The sequence below is a fragment of the Lagopus leucura genome, unplaced genomic scaffold (assembly GCF_019238085.1).
Source record: "Lagopus leucura isolate 7727_CA_CO unplaced genomic scaffold, USGS_WTPT01 Super-Scaffold_100157, whole genome shotgun sequence".
Taxonomy (NCBI): Eukaryota; Metazoa; Chordata; class Aves; order Galliformes; family Phasianidae; genus Lagopus; species Lagopus leucura.
This window is the reverse complement of record NW_024962334.1, coordinates 23,734,900-23,753,760: the sequence shown is the minus strand read 5'-3', so window position 1 is coordinate 23,753,760 and position 18,861 is coordinate 23,734,900. Positions and strand designations below refer to the sequence as shown.

Genomic DNA, 18,861 nt, shown 5'->3' with positions numbered 1-18,861 from the left:
GTCTAAACAAAAAAGCCCTGTGTTGATTTTACTTATATTTGAATGTTACATTTATTTTAAGATTGTGCAAACTACCTGCATGCAAACCCCATGCAAACAACCTGAAAAAAAAAATTATTAGGAAGTTTGTTATAAAAGAAAATATCCTACATGCTTCAGTAGATAACGAATGCCAATAATGCTAATATTCATAATGTACCTTTGACAATTGAATTTCACTTCAATTTTTGAACTAAAATACTGATATACTTAATTCTGTAAATGTCCTAATGAAATGCTTCAAAGGAACATCACATTTTGTTTAGTGAAAATAATTTTCTGTTCTGTATGCCCCAAGCCTGCTTGGCTTGAAACGGGCACCAGAGGAATTCTAGAGCTCCCAAAATAAACTGAAAATAGACTCCAACCGTGCTTGGTGGGAGTTTAGCACTGGTTTATAGTTCAGGAATCATTACACCACACTGCAAGGTGCAGCACAAACACGACATTTCCCTGGGAAATGCCCAAGCAGCCTTTTATTCCTGTAAGATGATCCAAGTCAGGGTCCACAACATAGATATGCACAATGCTTGAGAATGACACGGGCTCTCAGTTTCATTTATCACCTTGCCAAGTTGGGTCAGAGCAAAGACCTTCAGCAGAAGTGCAGAACTGCTTGAACGGGGACTGAACATGCTCTTCTGCAAGAAGAGAGGACAGGAATCTCAGCAGGGGAAGGAATGGGAACACCTGACTGAAAGGCAGTGGAAGGGAAATAGCTGCCAGCTGCTGCTGGAGGCAGCAGGAGCTTCTCCAAAGCTCTGCAGGGCAGCATGGCTGCCATTCACTATGTGTACAGAAAATACGCAGCTTTCTTGTTATTCATGTAATAATTCATGTACAGAATTCATGTAATTCCTTGGAAACTTTAATCACAAATACAACAAAGTGTATCACATGGAGCTAATTCTAACTATGAAAAAGCTGGAAAATCAGAATGAAAGCCTCATATTCAGCTTGCTGTGTGCCCTATGAGTACTTCACAAGCTCAAGAATTGACTTCTGTGCAAGTTTGAAGCAAACAGCTATCATTTCAGTTATTAAAAAGCTTTCATGTGATTTAGGACATAACTGATTGAAGATTTGATTATGCAGTATTATTTCTTCCCTTTTTGAGAATACAGAAAGCAAATCCCTCCATTCCAGGAATATTGTATGCTTGGTTTTTGTTTTTGTTTTTTGTTTGTTTGTTTATTTTTTAAATTATTATTATTGTTATTATTATTATTATTCTCACCTTACCTCTGCCCTAGCTCTAAAGCTGTCTCTATTCCAAATGTCAAAAAAAAAAAAAAAGAAAAAAAACCCCAATAATTTCATGCATAATACCTTGCCTACCAGTAACCTTTTCTCTTTGTCAACATTTTCATTCTGTTTTATCCAAAAGTCTCATTATTTGCCACTGTCTTTTTCACCTGTGTCTCCAAACTGTCTTTTACTCCTGATGGTTATTATCCTCTCTTTTACTCCTGATGGTTTTCATATAGGCTGGATACTCTCAATCTTTTTAATTTAAAACAAGCAGCTAGTAAAATCCTTCTCCTTTTTCACTTTCTTCATGTTTTGGCATCATTTTTAAAGGGAAAGGATCCACGTCATTTCAAAAGCTACAGTGTTCTCTGTGATCAAAAAAACAGAGAAGAGTGATAAAATGCAATCAGATTGTCCTTTTAGAAAAAATACTGATAATAAATGGATTTCAGAGAGAACAACAACCCATTTCATGCAGCAATTAACGTTGTGTAAAAATAAATAAATTATGAACTGAAGGATTCAAGATGAATTTTCTCTCTCTCTTTTTTTTTTTTTTTTTTTTTTTTTTTAATTAAAAACAATAACAAGAAAAAACCAAACAACTCCAAAACCAGACTTGTACAAAATGATTACAAACTTGTAAGATGTTATTTGAATTTTCCAGATCTGGAAATAGAGATAGACCAGAACCTTTCACATTCCCTTAAAATGACAATATCTGAATCACTAGTCCAAGTCCATAAAAAAATAAACAAATATTATGTTAATCTAAAAATCAGTTAAAGTAGTCCCAGACAGCTCCTATAGCAAACTGCAAAGCTAAGAACAGCTGGTCGTTTGCTACAGTGTAGCACCCAGTTTAAAGAAGTTCCTTCCATCGCTGAAACTATTCACCCTAAGCTGCTAGAACTTTATTTTAAACTAAGTATCTATAGTAAGAATAAATAAACAAAAACAGTAACAATCTAGCTTTGAAGAATATATGTTAAGAAAACCAATCTCTCCTAATTATATGGAAGAATATTATTGACAATCAAAGATCAGTAGAAGTGGGAATCCCTCCCCGTGAAGCATTGCTTCATGAAAGATTAAGATGAAACTGATAAGCTGCATAAACACTATAAACACTAAAAACTGATTAAGGAAAGAAAAATACTTAATTAACAAAAATCTGCATTGAAATACGATTTTGTTTCTTTTTCAACTTTTGAAAGAGATGAGTGGGTTTTCTTGTTTATTTGTTTTAAACTGGAATAACTTTTTTTTTCCCTGTAAAAACTAATCAGATGGGAAAAATTGGGAATATAATACATTTATCTCACAAAATTATAAAAAAATAACATAGGATTCCATTGTCAAAGAATAGGGCATCGAGACAATGTTTGTGGAAAAGACTGAGCAGATACACACAAGTATTTCATAAAACAATGCAAAAATCAAATCCTCAGAAATGCTTGTCAATCTGTAAGAGATAGCAGATTCTCACTACTTAAAGGTGAGAACTGTGGTGATGTGGCTTTTTTATTATTTTTATTACCACTGTATTTTTGAAGATATAGAGGTATGGGTCTGTATGAGGTATGCAGTCTGTAAGAAGCTTGGCCTAAAAACTGAAGTGCTATTACAGACAAGTTCATAGTTACGTATTGGCAGTCTGAATGAGAGAAACACTTAAAAAATCTCAACTGCTTTTACAAACAAGACTAATCACAATCGAAAAGTGTAACGGTGTCTGTCTTCACCACCACCTCAGAACACTGCATGTACCAACTCTCTGGCAACAGCAACATCATACATTCCTTATTTGTTAACATGCTGTTAAAAGTGCAACTTTTAAAAAGAAGCAACACAATACTCAAGGAAATCTGACTGACTCAGCTTCAAGCCAAAGACTTTCTTCAGTGCAAAGGCCTACTGCTGGTTTCCACTGAAATAATAAAATGGAGATGTGATTGTTAGACAATCACTGTGTTCAATTACGCAAAATTTAGTACTGCTTTTTAATGTTAAAAAAGACCCTGAACATATTTGTGCCTGGAACTCTTATAAAAAACTTTTCAAATGCATGCCTCCCTGGGACAGGATGCTAAGCTGTAAAGATAGCTGGATTATTTATTGGATCATTTCTTTATTTCTGTTAGCCCAAGACATTTTTTTGGGTAGCTAACAAAACAGAGTTGGAAAAGGAGAAAAATAAGAAACTACTAAGAAAAAAACAAATTTAATGGGAGCAAAACCAAGAAATATAAAGCAAAGAAATTTAAAGTACTTTTGATATGACACAATTAAATAATTGTAGTATTAACAGATTAAGCTCCCACTGCGTAGACAGAGCTGCAAAGTATTTGTCTTAAGGGCAGAGCTTGCAATTTGAACAGCAGCTCAGTGGTCCTCCTGTACAGACAGTCATTTCATCTCTAGAGTGCTATTAGAAGACACTCCTACTCTGGTACTCATTTATTGAAACCTAATCCAAAACAAACAAACAAACAAATGAATAAATAAATAAATAAATAAAATCAGTGTGTGCTCTAATATAATAATATAGTTACACCGGGTAATACCTCAGAAAATTCCTTTTGTACAATTTGGGACAATTTAATTACAATTGTCATTCTTACTATGGATCCACCAAACTCCCAGAATCCTCTTAAGGCACTAATAATTTTAAAATATATGGTCATATCAGATATTGTTTGGAGATATCATGACTATCCCTAGAGGTATCACATCTTAGAAAGATGAAGTTTGGACTTCAAGAGCAATGTGACGTTATTCACTGTATCTGAAGCAAAATATAAAAAACATGTTTCTAGAGTTAAAACAAATAGGTCATTACTCTTTTCCCTATTATCTGATTCCTAATTAACTTACAACTTATGTACTAAAATAATTCTGAATAATAATTTTTGATTTATTATATAAAAGGATCCCAAAAGAAATGCAAGTGACATCTCAAATTCCAGCTTGAACACTTGGATTCACTCTCCAAAATTAGCTTAATTAGTATTCAACATTTAGAATTCCAAATAATAGTACTTGAGTATATTTTCACAGATTTTAATAATTATTATAAAAACTTCTACAGGGCTCTCTACAAAAAACAGGCTTGTATGGAGTATTTTAAATTATTGCCACAAGATAAAACTTATCTACCCACTAGCATTCTTCTTAAATTCTCTTCTGCCTGTCCTAGGTCATTTCTCTCAGTCTCACAATTTGTTTTTCATTAATAAATAATTATCATCTGTATGACCAAACACCCAAACACTGACTAAGAAACTTGAAAGAATAGAAACTTGAAAGATAAGAAAAATGAAGCTTTTGGTACAGAGTTTTGTTTTGGCTTCCCTTTACCATTCTGAGTCTTTAAAAGCCTATTTTCATTTTGTCCTAATTATTCCACTCTGAGATCTGTTCTGTTTCTTTCCTTAACTCACTCAATGCAATTCGGTAATAACAGCACAGATCCACAGAATTTGATCTACCAAAAATGGTGGGCTGAAACTTTTGTCTTCCCCCATTTCCCCCCCAGTGGCTTGATTTTTCAACTCTTTCAGTAATTTTCTCTCCTCTTCAGGGCTTCTTAATCACAGGAATTCTGAATTGTCCCATGTTCATGCTGTTGAAATAGTACAGTTACTATCTCTTTGAAACTTCAGCCTGAAACTACAGTATTGTACTTGAGAATCAAATTTGTGTAATTTAGCACTTTGGCTGCTCTGATCTTTCGTGTTTCTCGCTGCTGACTCCTTTTCATTCCATCTCTTCAACTCCCTTTCATCATCTCTAGTATCATTTTAATAATTTCTTCAACTCTAAGTGCCTATTCAGCACTGAAGAATCTCTCCTCAATGAACTTCTCAGACATATATTCAGTACATAAACTGAGTACTCCGATCTCCTCCCACAACTGCCTAAAATTTTCACTGTTTCCTTCCATTCATTTCAACCTCTATTGTACAAGAACCTGTGTATTTTATACAGTATTTTCTTTCTTTCAAAGCAGTGATGTGAATAATCCATTCTGATACAGATAGGGATGATAGATTCTCTTCCTCCCCAGTGGAGTGACTTTCAAGCATAAATAAAGTATTAAATGCAGAACTAGTCCTCCTTTAAAATGAATAAACACCTAATGAACCATTTTTAATATTATTCAGAATGCCTTCACGCATGAAAACATCTGATCTATTACTAGGCCATTTAATAAATTTGAGGAAATACATTCTTCAAAACAAATTTGTTATCAATGACGATAATTACTGCTACAATTAGCTGGAGTGCCTTTAGAGTGCAAACTGTTTATAATCATCATTTCAAAAATAAAATTAAGAATTCTTATTTTCAGAAACTGAAAAAAATGGGGTATTGGAATTTAATCACAAGTTCCTTCCTCAGTATTCCACTTATTGAATAATATTCCACTTCCACACAAGCTTTAATAAAATAATTAATTATGATCCCCACTAAACTTGAGGGTTCTAAAAATAAATGCAGTAGTCAATAACGTCCTCAAAATGCCATTAAATTCTGCAGTGCAAACACAAAACCATGCAGTGGCACACCATAACACTCAGTAATAATCTTCCAAGGCCACACAAAAATGCAACATATTTTCAGTGCTTAAAAACAACAACAACAAAAACATACATAATTACAAGCACATTTTACATCCAATTTTGCTTCTTTAATTAACAGAAAACAACTGAGAGAAATGCAGCCCAGGGCTCTTCATCCCCAGCAAAATGCATAAGGAAGAGATTGAGAGACACCATTAGGAAGCCCTAAGCCTACTTGTTTTGTTTTTTTTGTTTTGTTTTGTTTTGTTTTTTTAAATAGAAGATTCCATCTTCCATTCTGAATCATCAATAGCAACTTTTCTCCTGTTTTCAAGAGAAACAGAGAAGAATGCTTTGACTTCTTTCATCAGAAATCTGTAAGAGACAGAACAGCATAAGCAATAACAACAGTATACGATCTTTTCAGTGAATGAGCTGCTCTCCCCTTCTTTTTGAAAGCATAATGCTTTGCTGGGCTGAGGGAAGCCCCACAATCTCCTGGTTCTTTGTACTTTAATTTCATAAAAGCCAAGAGGAATTATTGCCTCTCACAAAGTTACTTTTTCAGTCTGCCTGACGAGTCATGGACTGTAATCATTTATACTTTTTTCACGCTTTTGTACAGCACAAGGACAAAAAATACATGCTTTTACTCAGAGCTGAGTTTCAGCCACGTGACTTCATAATTAGTTCATTCTCCACTCTTTGCTTTTTCAGAGCTTGGTAAACTAGAATCCTATGTTTGTGACATCAGAACCATTTCCACAGCAACCAAATGAATTATCCCCCAAATCTTTGCAATAGGAAATAAGCAGTAGGAACAGACAAACTTTTAAGAAACAATAGATTCTCACTGTTTACATGCAGATGTCCATAGAAACAACCAAACCATAATGAAAATAAATATTGAAGATACACAGAAACACAGGAAATACAACAAAGGCATAATCAATGTATATACATTTTACAGTGTATAAATATACATTCAGTAACTTTATGACCATATGTCATATTTGTAATAACCACAATGCGTGTTTAAAGCCAGTAAAAGCTGATGCTGCAACAATGAATCTTAATGACAGGCAGTGTTTATCTTTTTAGATTCTATTTTAGAAAGAAATCATTATTTTTGTCAAAGAAAACAGAAACAAAGGTGAGCTGACACCATTTGCTTTTCAGGATTCTAGAAAGGATGTGTCACAGTCAGTCACCACATTCAGTGGATTTCACTTCCACAGAAACTTGAAAACTAGAATTTTTTTGGACTTCACAGGAACACTTTAAATTTGTTTCTTGCAAAGATACCCTTGAAAATGGAAACTAATTGTCATTGATGCGTCATTCCCTTCTACTGCAACAAAGGCCAGCACCTGGGAGTCTGACCATATTAAGAATGGTGATCTATCAGCATCTCCAAGAGTGAATGCAAGCCTGTTAGCAGTGACCGGGCTAGAGCTCTGACAATCTTCATTCTTATGAGACATCTGAACAGCCAGTTCAACCTCAACAAAACACTGATGACTTAGTAGCAAAATCAAGAAAATAGTTTGTTTACCCTAAAAATAAAGGAGAAAACAAAATTGGTTGTTCCTCCCTTATTTGTATCAAGTTACTTTCCTCAGTGAGACTGGGTAAACATTACAATCTCCTCCAGGCTTTGGGATCACCTTTTCATTCTTAAACGCAGAAGTGCAAGATGCTTGCCCAGCACTTTTGTCAAGTAAATTAGCATCCCCTAGTGAGGCAACCAGGTGCACCTGATGAAGGAACAGCATCTTATTCATCATACACTAAGCATGGACAGAGATTCTAAATGCTCAAATTCTGGGTTTGTAAACAGTCTCTTCTACAGTATTTTCTCTCTGCAATCTGGGACCACTAAAGTCTTACACTCTCCGAGAAAACTTAGAAAGAAGGTTATTTCCTTCATTTTTACTAACAGCAGCGGAAAGTTCATACTCCTAAAACCTAGTATATGGGGTAAAAATATTCTCAGTAATCACTAGCAATTTTTTTTCTTCCCTTTAAAAACAATAAAAAATACTTGCTTTCAGCAATCTTTATTCTTTGATGTGGCCTAGTCCCTCATTATGATTAGCAGAAGCTAATGCAGTGCCAGAAGCATGGGATCATCTGAGGGACTGGGTAATAGCCCAGAGCTTTCAGTGCTGCTGGTGGCCATCTGCCACATGTATGAAGTTCCCTGCAGGTTATCATTTATAACCATTGTAAAAGAAAATATTTTCCATCTGTGAGGACCACAGAATTAAACCCACCCAAGAGTCTCTGGCAGTTTAATTCAGGACCAAAACTTCTGTTAGCTTTTGTCTTTCTCTTCAGAAATCTTTTTCACAAGTTTTTCCTCCTGTTGCCCTACAACATTCTTGCACAGTTTAGTTCCTACAGTAGCAATTGATGGTATACAAAAAGGACAAGCTGCTAATGTTGTTCCTGTTCTCATAGCCATTTCAGTAGCACTCAGGCTGTGATAGTTTGCCCAAGTTCTTCTCCACCAGCCTGGGAAAAAAAAAAAAAAAAAAAAAAAAAAAAACTGCCAAAAATTTTGCAAAAAGTCTTTTCCAGCCTTGGTCCTCAGGGCACATTTTGTTGACAAATTCAAAAGGACTACAAAAAAACAAAGCTATTTCCCCGGAGTATACGTGCTGCCAGAGCTCAGAGGCTTTTTCCTTTGCCTCTCTGTGCCTATTAAAGGAAGGACTTCTTTCTTCTAAAGCCCAGCTAAATCATGAAACAGTCTCACTTTAACTATTTTTAATTACTATAATTTGGACTACAACAAACATGAAATTACTGAAGTTCTTTTGACTGATGATACAATAACAAAACAAACAAACAAAAAAACCCTAAATTGACAGAATTTACCCTACAGCTAATAATTACAGTGATACTACTTATATGACTTTTTTATAATGTCCTTACAATTTAAGCTGCTAGTAGGAGCAGTACAGAACTGCGCATATATCTGGTACTGTATATTTAAGAAGAAATAAACTTTGCCTCATAAATCTTTACATTAAACATCTAATCCCATGTCTACCTCATCCTATATACCTTAAGTGAGATTTTTATGCAAAAATACCCTACATCTTTTCACCTTCTTTCCCATAAGTAAGCCTGATCATGAAATCTAAAGGAAAAAAATAATTATCTTCTTAGTACATGTATTTGCATTAGTATATGTATTTGGTATAGGCAACATTATTATTACTGAATGAGCATCCCAGTTATCTCAGTTCTCATTTTCTCTTCTGAGGTATTTTAAGACTAAATAAAGGCCTACTGTTCTTCAGAACAGCAGTAGAGAGGAGTAACTGTCACTGGAAATAATTATTCTTAAAAAAATATTCACAAAAAAAAAACACAACACTAACCCACACACATGCAAACTAATTGCAAAGCGCCAAGTATTAATTAGTATGCTCTTTGAATTCTACAAAGACATTTTTCTACATTTTAAAGTAATATTTAAGCCATTCCAAAAACTCGCTTGAATTCCCCAATTCTTATTTGAAGAAAGGTCTTATACTGTGAATATAAAGTTGACTCAGCTTGAGCTGAAAAATACTTCTGTAAAATGAAATTATAGACAGATATTCCTTGGACTGTGCAAATATCATCCTTTAATAGGACATTATTCCACTCAATCATAACTACAGTGAATTAGTTTGTTGTGAAGATGTTGACTAACTGGAAGATGTTTACACACTGCCAAGTTCCAAGTGTTGTTTAGAGAGAAAGTATAGAATGTTCTCTCACCAGAGCCAAGTGGTGAAGAATCCATACTCTCCTTTGCTGTTCAGTTACATTTATGGATACTGAAAAAAGCTGGTATGTATCAGGAAAGATATTTTAAATTCAGGGTTTGTGTTCACCAGGCAATAAAGTTATATAAAGCTGATAATCGTATTGCATGTAAAAAGACGTGGCAGGAACTTTTTCATGAGACATCAAGGAGATTATCTGCATACAGAGGTAGAAGGCCTATCGTGAAGTTCATGCAAGAAGAACTGGAAGACAAACTACACTAAATAGCTAACTAATACGCTAATAACTGTACTAATAATTATACCAATACTGCTATCATGCAGAACACAAACTCATTTTAGGAAGAACTCTTTTTTCGTGGACAGGCACCTACAATGCAGAATATCGACTCCTCCCTGGAAATAAGCAAGCAAATATTTTGAACCAAACTTGCACATGTTCCAAATAAATAATAACAAAATATATTCTGCGCTTAAAGTCTCCTACAGATAAGTATAAGGCACTTGAGCATGCACTCTCTTTGGACTCATCTATTTAAAGTAATTGTCTTGAATCATTTATGGCAGATGCTGTTAATCACCCACCTAGTACCAATATTTAGTATTCAATCACAGCAACATAGTACAGAGGTATTAACTGTAAACTCTGAATTCTGAACTCTGGCTAACCATCAAATGGAATGGTTTGGATTGGAATGAACCTTAACAATCATCTATTTGCTTGGAAAGGGCCCCATACAACTTGGCCTTAAACACTTCAGGGATGGGATATCCAGAACTTCTCTGGGCATCCTGTGATAGTGCCTCACCAATCTTCAAATAAATAATGTCCCTCCTAATATCTAACCTAAATCTTCCCTCTTTCAGTTTAAAGCCATTCCCCTTGTTCTATACTATTAGATCACTTAAAAAGTCATCTCCATCTTACCTATAAACTCTTTTTAAGTATTGGAAGGCTGCAATGAGGTGACCCTGGAGCCTTCGCTCCTCCAGGCTGAACAAGCCCAGCTCCCTCCACCTTCACAGGAGAGATGCTCCAGTCCTTTGATTATCCTTGTGGCCATTCTCTGGACCTGCTTCAACATCCCTCTTGTGTTGAGGTCCCCAGATCTAAATGCAGTACTGCAGATGGGCCCTCATGAAAGCTGAGCAGAGGATTACAATTACCTCCCTCGCCCTGCTGGCTACCCCTGTTTTGATGCAGTCTCATCTATCATGCTCCTCTCCAATAGTTTAAGTATCTCTTCATGTTTTCTTTTAATTTAGTCCTTATCATTCAGAGTTATTACTTTTTCTTTGCACACCAAAATGCATGTACACTAATATAGATATCAGAAAAACTCTAATTTATTTCAGTCTTATGATGTGTCTTATTATCAAATACATGCATACATTGAGCTCAGAGATTTAAAAAAATTCAATATATGTATTTATAGTAAACATAAGAGAATAATTCTATTCATATTCCAGTTAGTTGTAAAATGTAACACTGGTTCTAGTGACCTCATTAAGTAGATATGATTGACTGCCACTAACAATATGACCCAAAAGTGACTGACATTCCAGGTGACAGGCATTTGACAGACTATATTTTGTAAATTTAAGAAAGTGTATGTGCCTAAAACTTCCAAAGTTAATATCATGTAATTCAAGCTAAGGTTTATAAAGTAAGGCACATACACCAAACTAAATTAAAGGCTGAGCAAATGACAATCAAATGACAATATCAAATATCAGCAGGTAAAAGAAGAAAAAAAAAAAAAAAAGCGAATCCTTGATGAACCTTCCCTACTGTATTTCACAGCCTTTCAAAGAAACCCACTCCTAAGAACAAAGCAAGGCAAGTCAGAGGGCTCATAACCAAGACTTTTCAGTCTCAATACATCTCCCAGAAGTCTAACCTTCCCACAATACCTTCTGGTGTTCAGATAATCTCTCCTTTTTGCAAGCAACTCCAAGACTTTTTTTGGTATTACAGGATATTTTATTTCAAAAACCAGAAGCCTCGTCTAGTCTTCCTATTTCTTTTAAAACTTTTAATAAACAATAAGTCACAAAATCACTCACTCACTAAAGTCACATAGTTTAATTTCTATACAGCAATAAGTATCTATTGTCACAATGTTTCATACCTCTGAACATTAGATAAAAATGTAAACATCTCAAAAATGCTAAACCCAACTTATTTTGTAATTCATTTGTAAGCATTTGTAAGCCTTAATTATATATTTAAAGACACTGTTATTCAGGTATTTAAGAGAATTAAATCAGACAGATCACAAATACAAAACTTGGCCCATAACTCATTGTATTCTCTTGGAATTATATATCAACCATAATACAAAACTAGCATTTTTATCCTAGTTGTCTCAGACATTTAGCTATTTATGCAAAGAGAAATCACAGTTTCATACAATTAGCACCTTCCTATTCCAGACAGCCAAAGGAAGGTTGAAACAGTACAGTTAAAAGCCACCACACCTTTATTTCATATGTAAACACAAATCTGAACACAAACAATTCATCCAATTTTATCAATCACTTTATCCTGATATTGATAGCTCTTCCAGAAAAGCAATGATTTTATGGTTATTCTATTAGATTACTACACTGATACAGTTAAGTAAATGCCATGTTGTCACAAAAAAAAAAAAAAAAAAAAAAAATCTTAATTTTACTTACAGGCTTTATACTTTGTATAGAAACATTTCCTTTAGTAATAAATCAACAATATTTCTAAATCTATTTTCTTTGTTTACAAAAATATTAATTATGATACAAAAAAAAAATTCTGAAATACTCTTGAACATTTTTAGATCAACTCCTATCAGACTTTACCAACTGCCGCTTAAATCTAACTTCTCATGTTTAGGATTTTGTCCTCTAAGCATGTAATTCTGAGCTATTAATTGGGAAGAAAAAAAATGTAAAAATATATTTCAGACAGTACTTACATTCGGCGTATTTCTGAAGCTGAGAGAACTCTCCAGGACTAAGGTTAAGCCACTTCTCCTGGCTCGTCATAATGGCAGTAACAGTCCTCGTTAATATCAGAAAAGCATTCCTTTTGACCCAGGTGACAAACTCCAAGATTTGTAGTTTCAGTTCACAGTGCTTGAAGACTTGATAGGCTGCATCAGTCTGAAGTCTTTGATGCTATGAATTGTTTCCAATTTGTTGGTTCAGCAGTGGGTTACAGCACTGTTAAAAAAAGTCAAACATAAGAAGTCTAAATACCAGTTTTAATACAGGAGTAATTGTAATTGATAAATATTTTGTCATAACAACTCTGTCACAAAATTTGTACATATAATATTTATCCATATTTAGTCTTATATGCATCTCCAAATTGTGTTTTTACAATTTCAATTCCTTATGTCCAGCACTAATCATCAAATATTATCATACTGATCAAACTGCATCCAAACACGTACTGTGATAGATAAAAATCTTAACATGAGCCAGCAGTTTGCCCTTATAGCTTCGAAGGCAAATGGTATGCTGGGCTCCATCAGAAGAGGGGCGGCCAGCAGGGACAGGGAGGTGATTGTCCCCCTCTACTCTGCTCTTGTGAGGCCCCATCTGGAATACTGTATCCAAGTGTGGAGCCCCCAGTACAAAAAAGACAGGGAGCTGTTGGAGAGGGTCCAGAGGAGAGCTACAAAGATGATCAGGGAACTGGAGCACCTCCCCTACAGAGACAGGCTGAGGGAGCTGGGCTTCTTCAAGCCTGGAGAAAAGAAGGCTGTGGGGCAACTTCATTGCAGCCTTTCAGTACCTAAAGGGAGCCTACAAACAGGAGGGGAATCAACTATTTCAAGGGTAGATAACAGCAGGACAAGGGGAAATGGTCTTAAGTTGAGAGAGGGGAGATTTAGGTCGGACGTCAGGGGGAAATTCTTTACAGAGAGAGTGGGTGAGACACTGGAACAGGCTGCCCAGAGAGGTTGTGGATGCTCCGTCCCTGGAGGTGTTCAAGGCCAGGTTGGATGGCCCCTGGGCAGCCTGGTCTAGTATTAATTGGGGAGGTTAGTGGCTCTGCATGTGGCAGAGGGGTTGGAGATTCATGATCCTTGAGGTCCCTTCCAACCCTGGGCATTCTGTAATTCTGTGATTATGCTTCTGTTTCAGTAATATCTAGAGACACTATCTATCAGTAAAGTTAGATCCCTGTAATTTTAAAATGGGACTCAGGTAATCATCCAATTCTGTTGTTAGATAGTGTTACATGTGGTTTCATCAAAAACATTCTAAAGCTTCTATTTCAAAGTGTCAAAATGAAAATAATTTTATTTGGTAATGTGGTGGTAAAATCATGAGAGTTATTTAAATATTGACTCTTCTAACAAAATAATAGGGGGTTGATTTTTAGGATCTATCACAACAATGCAGAACACACTAGTCAAAAATCAAATGTAACTGGCATTGTTGCAAATCAGTTCAGACAAAAATAACAAATTCTGGGTGTCATTGCAATTCAGTTTTATGTAGTTCTAACCACTCTACAGCAGACATTACAAAGGCAATGCATTACCAACATCACTTGTTGCACAACAGGTAGGAGGATACTTTTCATCTAATTTTAGCTGTCTGGCCATCAGGCATTTCACCAAGGTTGTCATCTAGAGCTCTCTCTTTAATCAGCTGAAAGAAAAAGGCAATGTAGACCAGCAATTAATCCCTCCAGTTTCAACATAATCTTAAAATGTGATGAATTGCTTCTTGCAGTATTTATCTTTCTCTATTGATTGCAGAGGTTGCCTAGATGACAAGTTTAGACTAGAAAGCTAATTTTAGACCATAAATGGAATCTCTTTACGTGCCTAGCAATGGTGTAACTTCCAAGAGTCAGATTACAAAAAGAGCAAATGAAAAATTCAGAACAGAAGACACTGACATAATAACAGTTTCTAAGGAAGAAAAGTGGCAGCTGGGAGAGAAAAAACAAACAAGTTTTTAGCTTGAGGTGGCAGAGGGGAAAACAAAAATAAAAATAAGAAGTAGAGTAGCAAAGAACAGAAACATACGAAGTGAGATGTTTTAATGCTGAGACTCATAAAGTCAAGCTGACACCTGATCTGATGATCTTGATGGTCTTTTACAACCTATATAATTCTATATTCAAATCCCTCCTGAAAGCTCTTCTGGGTTCATTCTTACTGCCCTGACAGAAAGCACGAAACTTCTTAACACACACCCTACGAAGGTTTTCTATGTTAAACATAACAAGGAAAATTGAGACAGCCAAGAAACCAGCCTTTGGAATTACCTAGCCATTTTTTTACCTCCTACCAGTTTTTCTACAGTCTACATCTCACATACAATTTTATCAGTAATTTGCAGTTACTTCATAAAAGGGGGGTAAGACTAATGCCAAGAAGGGATGCAAAGGCAAAGCGAACAATCCTAAATAACCATCTTCTATTCTATAGGTGAACAGGACCTTCAAAAGCCTTTTCCCCCCATTTTCCTTTAAATTACTGACTCAAACTATCCCTCCGTCTATGGGAAACAAAGCTATAAAAAGACTAATTCATTTAGCCTACCATGAAAATCCTGTTTCAATCTGTTTATGCTTTTATTAGGAAGGTGGAGGAGTGAGAAAGAACATGAACCCCAAGGAGAAAAGTTTCCTTCTAGGCTTTAGGGGAAACTATAGCTCTCCACATGACTGATTGCTGATTTTTGACTGAATACCATGAATAAACAACACAGAATATTTTGTACTTTAGCTGCTATAGAGACTGAAGCAATTACGCTTTTCAGAAACTTTTCTATACAGAACATACCCAAAATTTCATTCAATTGGGTAAATACCTTCACCATAGTTATCTGGGTCTCTTCTCTAAGGCTGCAATTGCCAACATAATTGAACATTAAAACACAGCAACAAACCAGCACAACGCCAAAAACAAATTCATGTCATAAAAAATGCAGGCACTATTTATGGATATGCCAGACAATTTGTGAAAGTATTCTTGCAATTCATTTTACACTTCATAGAAAATCTTGTCCTTAGAATTCAGGAACATTCCAAATAGATGCAGTTGAGGCTTAGTCCTGAACAGCTTAAGGAGGAACAAAATGCCCAATCAGAAGCAATTACTAATCAGCATTCTGGTTTCATCATCACTTTCAATCACAGAAATATTATGACTGTTTCTAACTGCTGCTGGATTAATTGCATGAATGAAAAAGAGCCTTGACAGCAAAATACATCTTCCTACAAAAACATAATGTGTACATTTCACATAACATTGTCTTGTCTTTCCATGGTATTCAGCATTCAGAAGTATTAAATTCATTTTACTAGTAGACATTCTTAACTTGCCAAATAACATTTACTAATGTGTATTATCATAACTCAAGTATATTAACATTAAACACTGATACAATGAAAGTTTGTTGAATAGGTGTCCCTCTAAAGGAGCAGCTTGAACACAGTCCAAAATATGTGCATGTTTTCCCAACTACTTTATCTTCAGGTGTACTAGTTAGGGATATGTAAAAACATTCATTTAGATTTTAATACAAGTATGAGGGCTGTATTCCAGAGAGAAGTGATTATTTGAATTTTCTTCCTCAAATTATTTATATGGAGTATGTCAGTAAACACAGGAAATACATGCAGCATAAAAAAAACTGAACTAAAAACACTGTGATATGATAAGCCAAAAAAATGAATATTAGAGAAAACATTTCACTAACACAGACTTCTAAGAAAATGAGAAATATTAGCAACAAAAACTGTCAAAGGTGATCAGAAGTCAAGACAATGGCACAACTTTAAGTATATTTACTTACATCTTAGAGTTTTTTTTTAATTATCTTTTTTACTTTGGTCTTCAAGCACCTTAATTTCACACGGGGACAACTTTAAAAACTATTTTACTTTCAGATAGATCTCAAATATTTCCAGCTCTTTCTAGAATTTTATTTCCAAATTGCTACACTAAATACAACACTTCCTTCACTAAAAGAAACATGGAAATAAATGAAATACAAGCAGAAAACTGGAATAAGAAAATGCCAGAATGTTTATGTTTGCGGTGCTGTAGATTTTTAAAGGCCATGCCTCCATTAAATAATGTAACTCAATAAGCAAAAAATAAGTTAAAAAAAAATAATCCACTGACAGCTTTTCAGATTGGAATTCATTTTATACTTAAAGTGTAAATATCATATAAACTCAAAATCCTCTCTGATAATAATGCAGCTATTCCCAAAGTTAAAAAGTTCTCAATTACAATTCCCAGAAAACAAATCTTTAAAAGCAAATGCAGGAAATGTGAGGAATTAGTCACCCTTCTCACCACTTTACATCTGTGACTAGCAGATTTCTCCATAAGGGCATTAACGTTCGGTGCCATATTCACTGGGACTAAATGGTCATACCGTATCACATTTTGCTTCTATAAGTAATTGATAATTATTTTTCCACTTGAAGAAGTTATCCATGTCTCTGAAAAAGTAAGAAGGCTGCTCCAAAATTAATGCCTGCTTGCCTCCTGCCCAGGAAAGTGATGGAGTCATCGTTCCTGGAGGTGCTCACGAAACATGTAGATGTGGTACTTAAGGACATGGTTTAGTGGGCAAGATGTTTGGACTAGGTGATCTTAAAAGGTATTTTCCAACCTTAATGATTCTATTCTAAGATTATAAAAATATTGAAAATAGGTGAGAGTAAAAAACAGACATAAAACTGACCCCACAAAAAGCAGGGAAAAACTGTTTAGACAGAAATATCTCTAGAAGGCTGTTAATACTTTAAAATCAGTGAATTCCAAAACTGTTAATTTCAAAGTGAAATTCTTTATAAAATAAAAATAAATAACTAAGACTCATGACTAATTTTCTTTAATAAATCAAGCGATGTAATCTGTGACAGAAAGCCCATGATTCAATAGGTGCAATTATGCAATATGCAGGAAGTTCTCACTCATAAAGTACATTTAGTTGTCCACTGGGTAAACCACTGACAAGAGAATTATTCCTACTCCTTCAACACTGCACACTGTTTCTTTTATCCACAAAAAACTCCTCCAAAGTTATGAACATCACAGAATAAAAGCTTTAGGGGAAACCTCTCCCTTCCAAACCGGGCATTTGCCACCTTTCCTATGAAACTCAATGTTAGAAGTTCATATTTTGGAAGGAATCCTGCATTCATCTCCCACAACTAGCACCACAAATATGCGACCCCACTTTAGCAGTGTTCAGCAATTTAACTAATATCTCTCATGTGTTGTTGCCCTTTCTTTCCATTGCTTCTCATGGGATGAACTATAAATTCAATACAATAATTAATTTCTGTTACCATCAGCAACAGGGCTTTCTGTGTAATTGTTTGGTTTAATTAATCTCTACAATTTAGGCGCGCCAGGGGTCATTACACTAGAGGAACGCAAAGCTGAAAAGTGTTATTTCCAACTGGGGGAGATTTCTGATGATCCTTGATTTCCTGGGGCAGAAATTCCTACTTTGTGCTCAGAAATAAGCCTTTGAAGAGATGTACTTTAGCCTTGTGATACAACTGTACCATTCTGCTCGAGGAAAAGATTTGTTAACTGCTGTCCTCCTTCCAAAATTTTATGTAGTTTTAAAACAAGCTGAGAATTGGGCACTTGAGTAGCTTCTAAAATATACTTGTGAATATGAGCTTGATTTAATCTTCAACAAGAAATCCGTGCAGAGAACGAAGAACAGGTTAGCAGGCACGTGAATGGATTTTCTTGCAGACACTATTTTTATTTCTTTTTTTACTAGCTTAATTTTTTTCCTTAGGGAGATTACATGCAGAAATTACTGCAGAATGGGGGCATGAATAGCCGACACTGCGTCATTGTTTACCGGGACAGTGTGCAGTCCTCTAGACAACTACAAAGGGTTTCATATTTATTTAATTAGTATTGCTATGAAAAAGTTCAGTGACAGTGGAAAATAAAATGGGATTTCAAAAGTGGGAGGGATCTTGCTTACAGGAATGTACATCTGCAGACAAAGGAAATTCTGTGACGGCAGCAGTATCTCCAGCTACTATTCCTTGTTCTTCCTCAGCTTCTGATTTGTTCAAATTCAACTCCATTAATGCCCAGGTTTGGAAAGGCTCTGTTATCATGGCCACTTGAGTATTCCTACCACCTGTGTTGATTTTACGTCCACACTGCCACCAGAGGCATGGATGAAGAACGTTACATGAAATCTTTTAAATATCTGTGAGA

The 18,861-nt window shown here is 35.2% G+C and overlaps 1 protein-coding gene across 2 annotated transcripts in view; it reads right to left on the bottom strand.

The window, feature by feature from the left end:
- Positions 1-18,861, bottom strand: part of DGKB (diacylglycerol kinase beta) — a 324,210-nt gene that overhangs the window by 284,437 nt on the left and 20,912 nt on the right. The window contains exons 1-2 of one of the 2 annotated variants that reach the window (XM_042889111.1): positions 14,175-14,262; positions 12,595-12,841 (exon numbers count right to left, since the gene is read on the bottom strand). In XM_042889111.1, the coding sequence (XP_042745045.1) occupies positions 12,595-12,664 (70 nt within the window). In that variant the 5' untranslated portion in view covers positions 12,665-12,841; positions 14,175-14,262. Of the gene's footprint in view, positions 1-12,594; positions 12,842-14,174; positions 14,263-18,861 lie in introns of those variants that run through there. The other variant, XM_042889110.1, reaches the window with a different exon arrangement.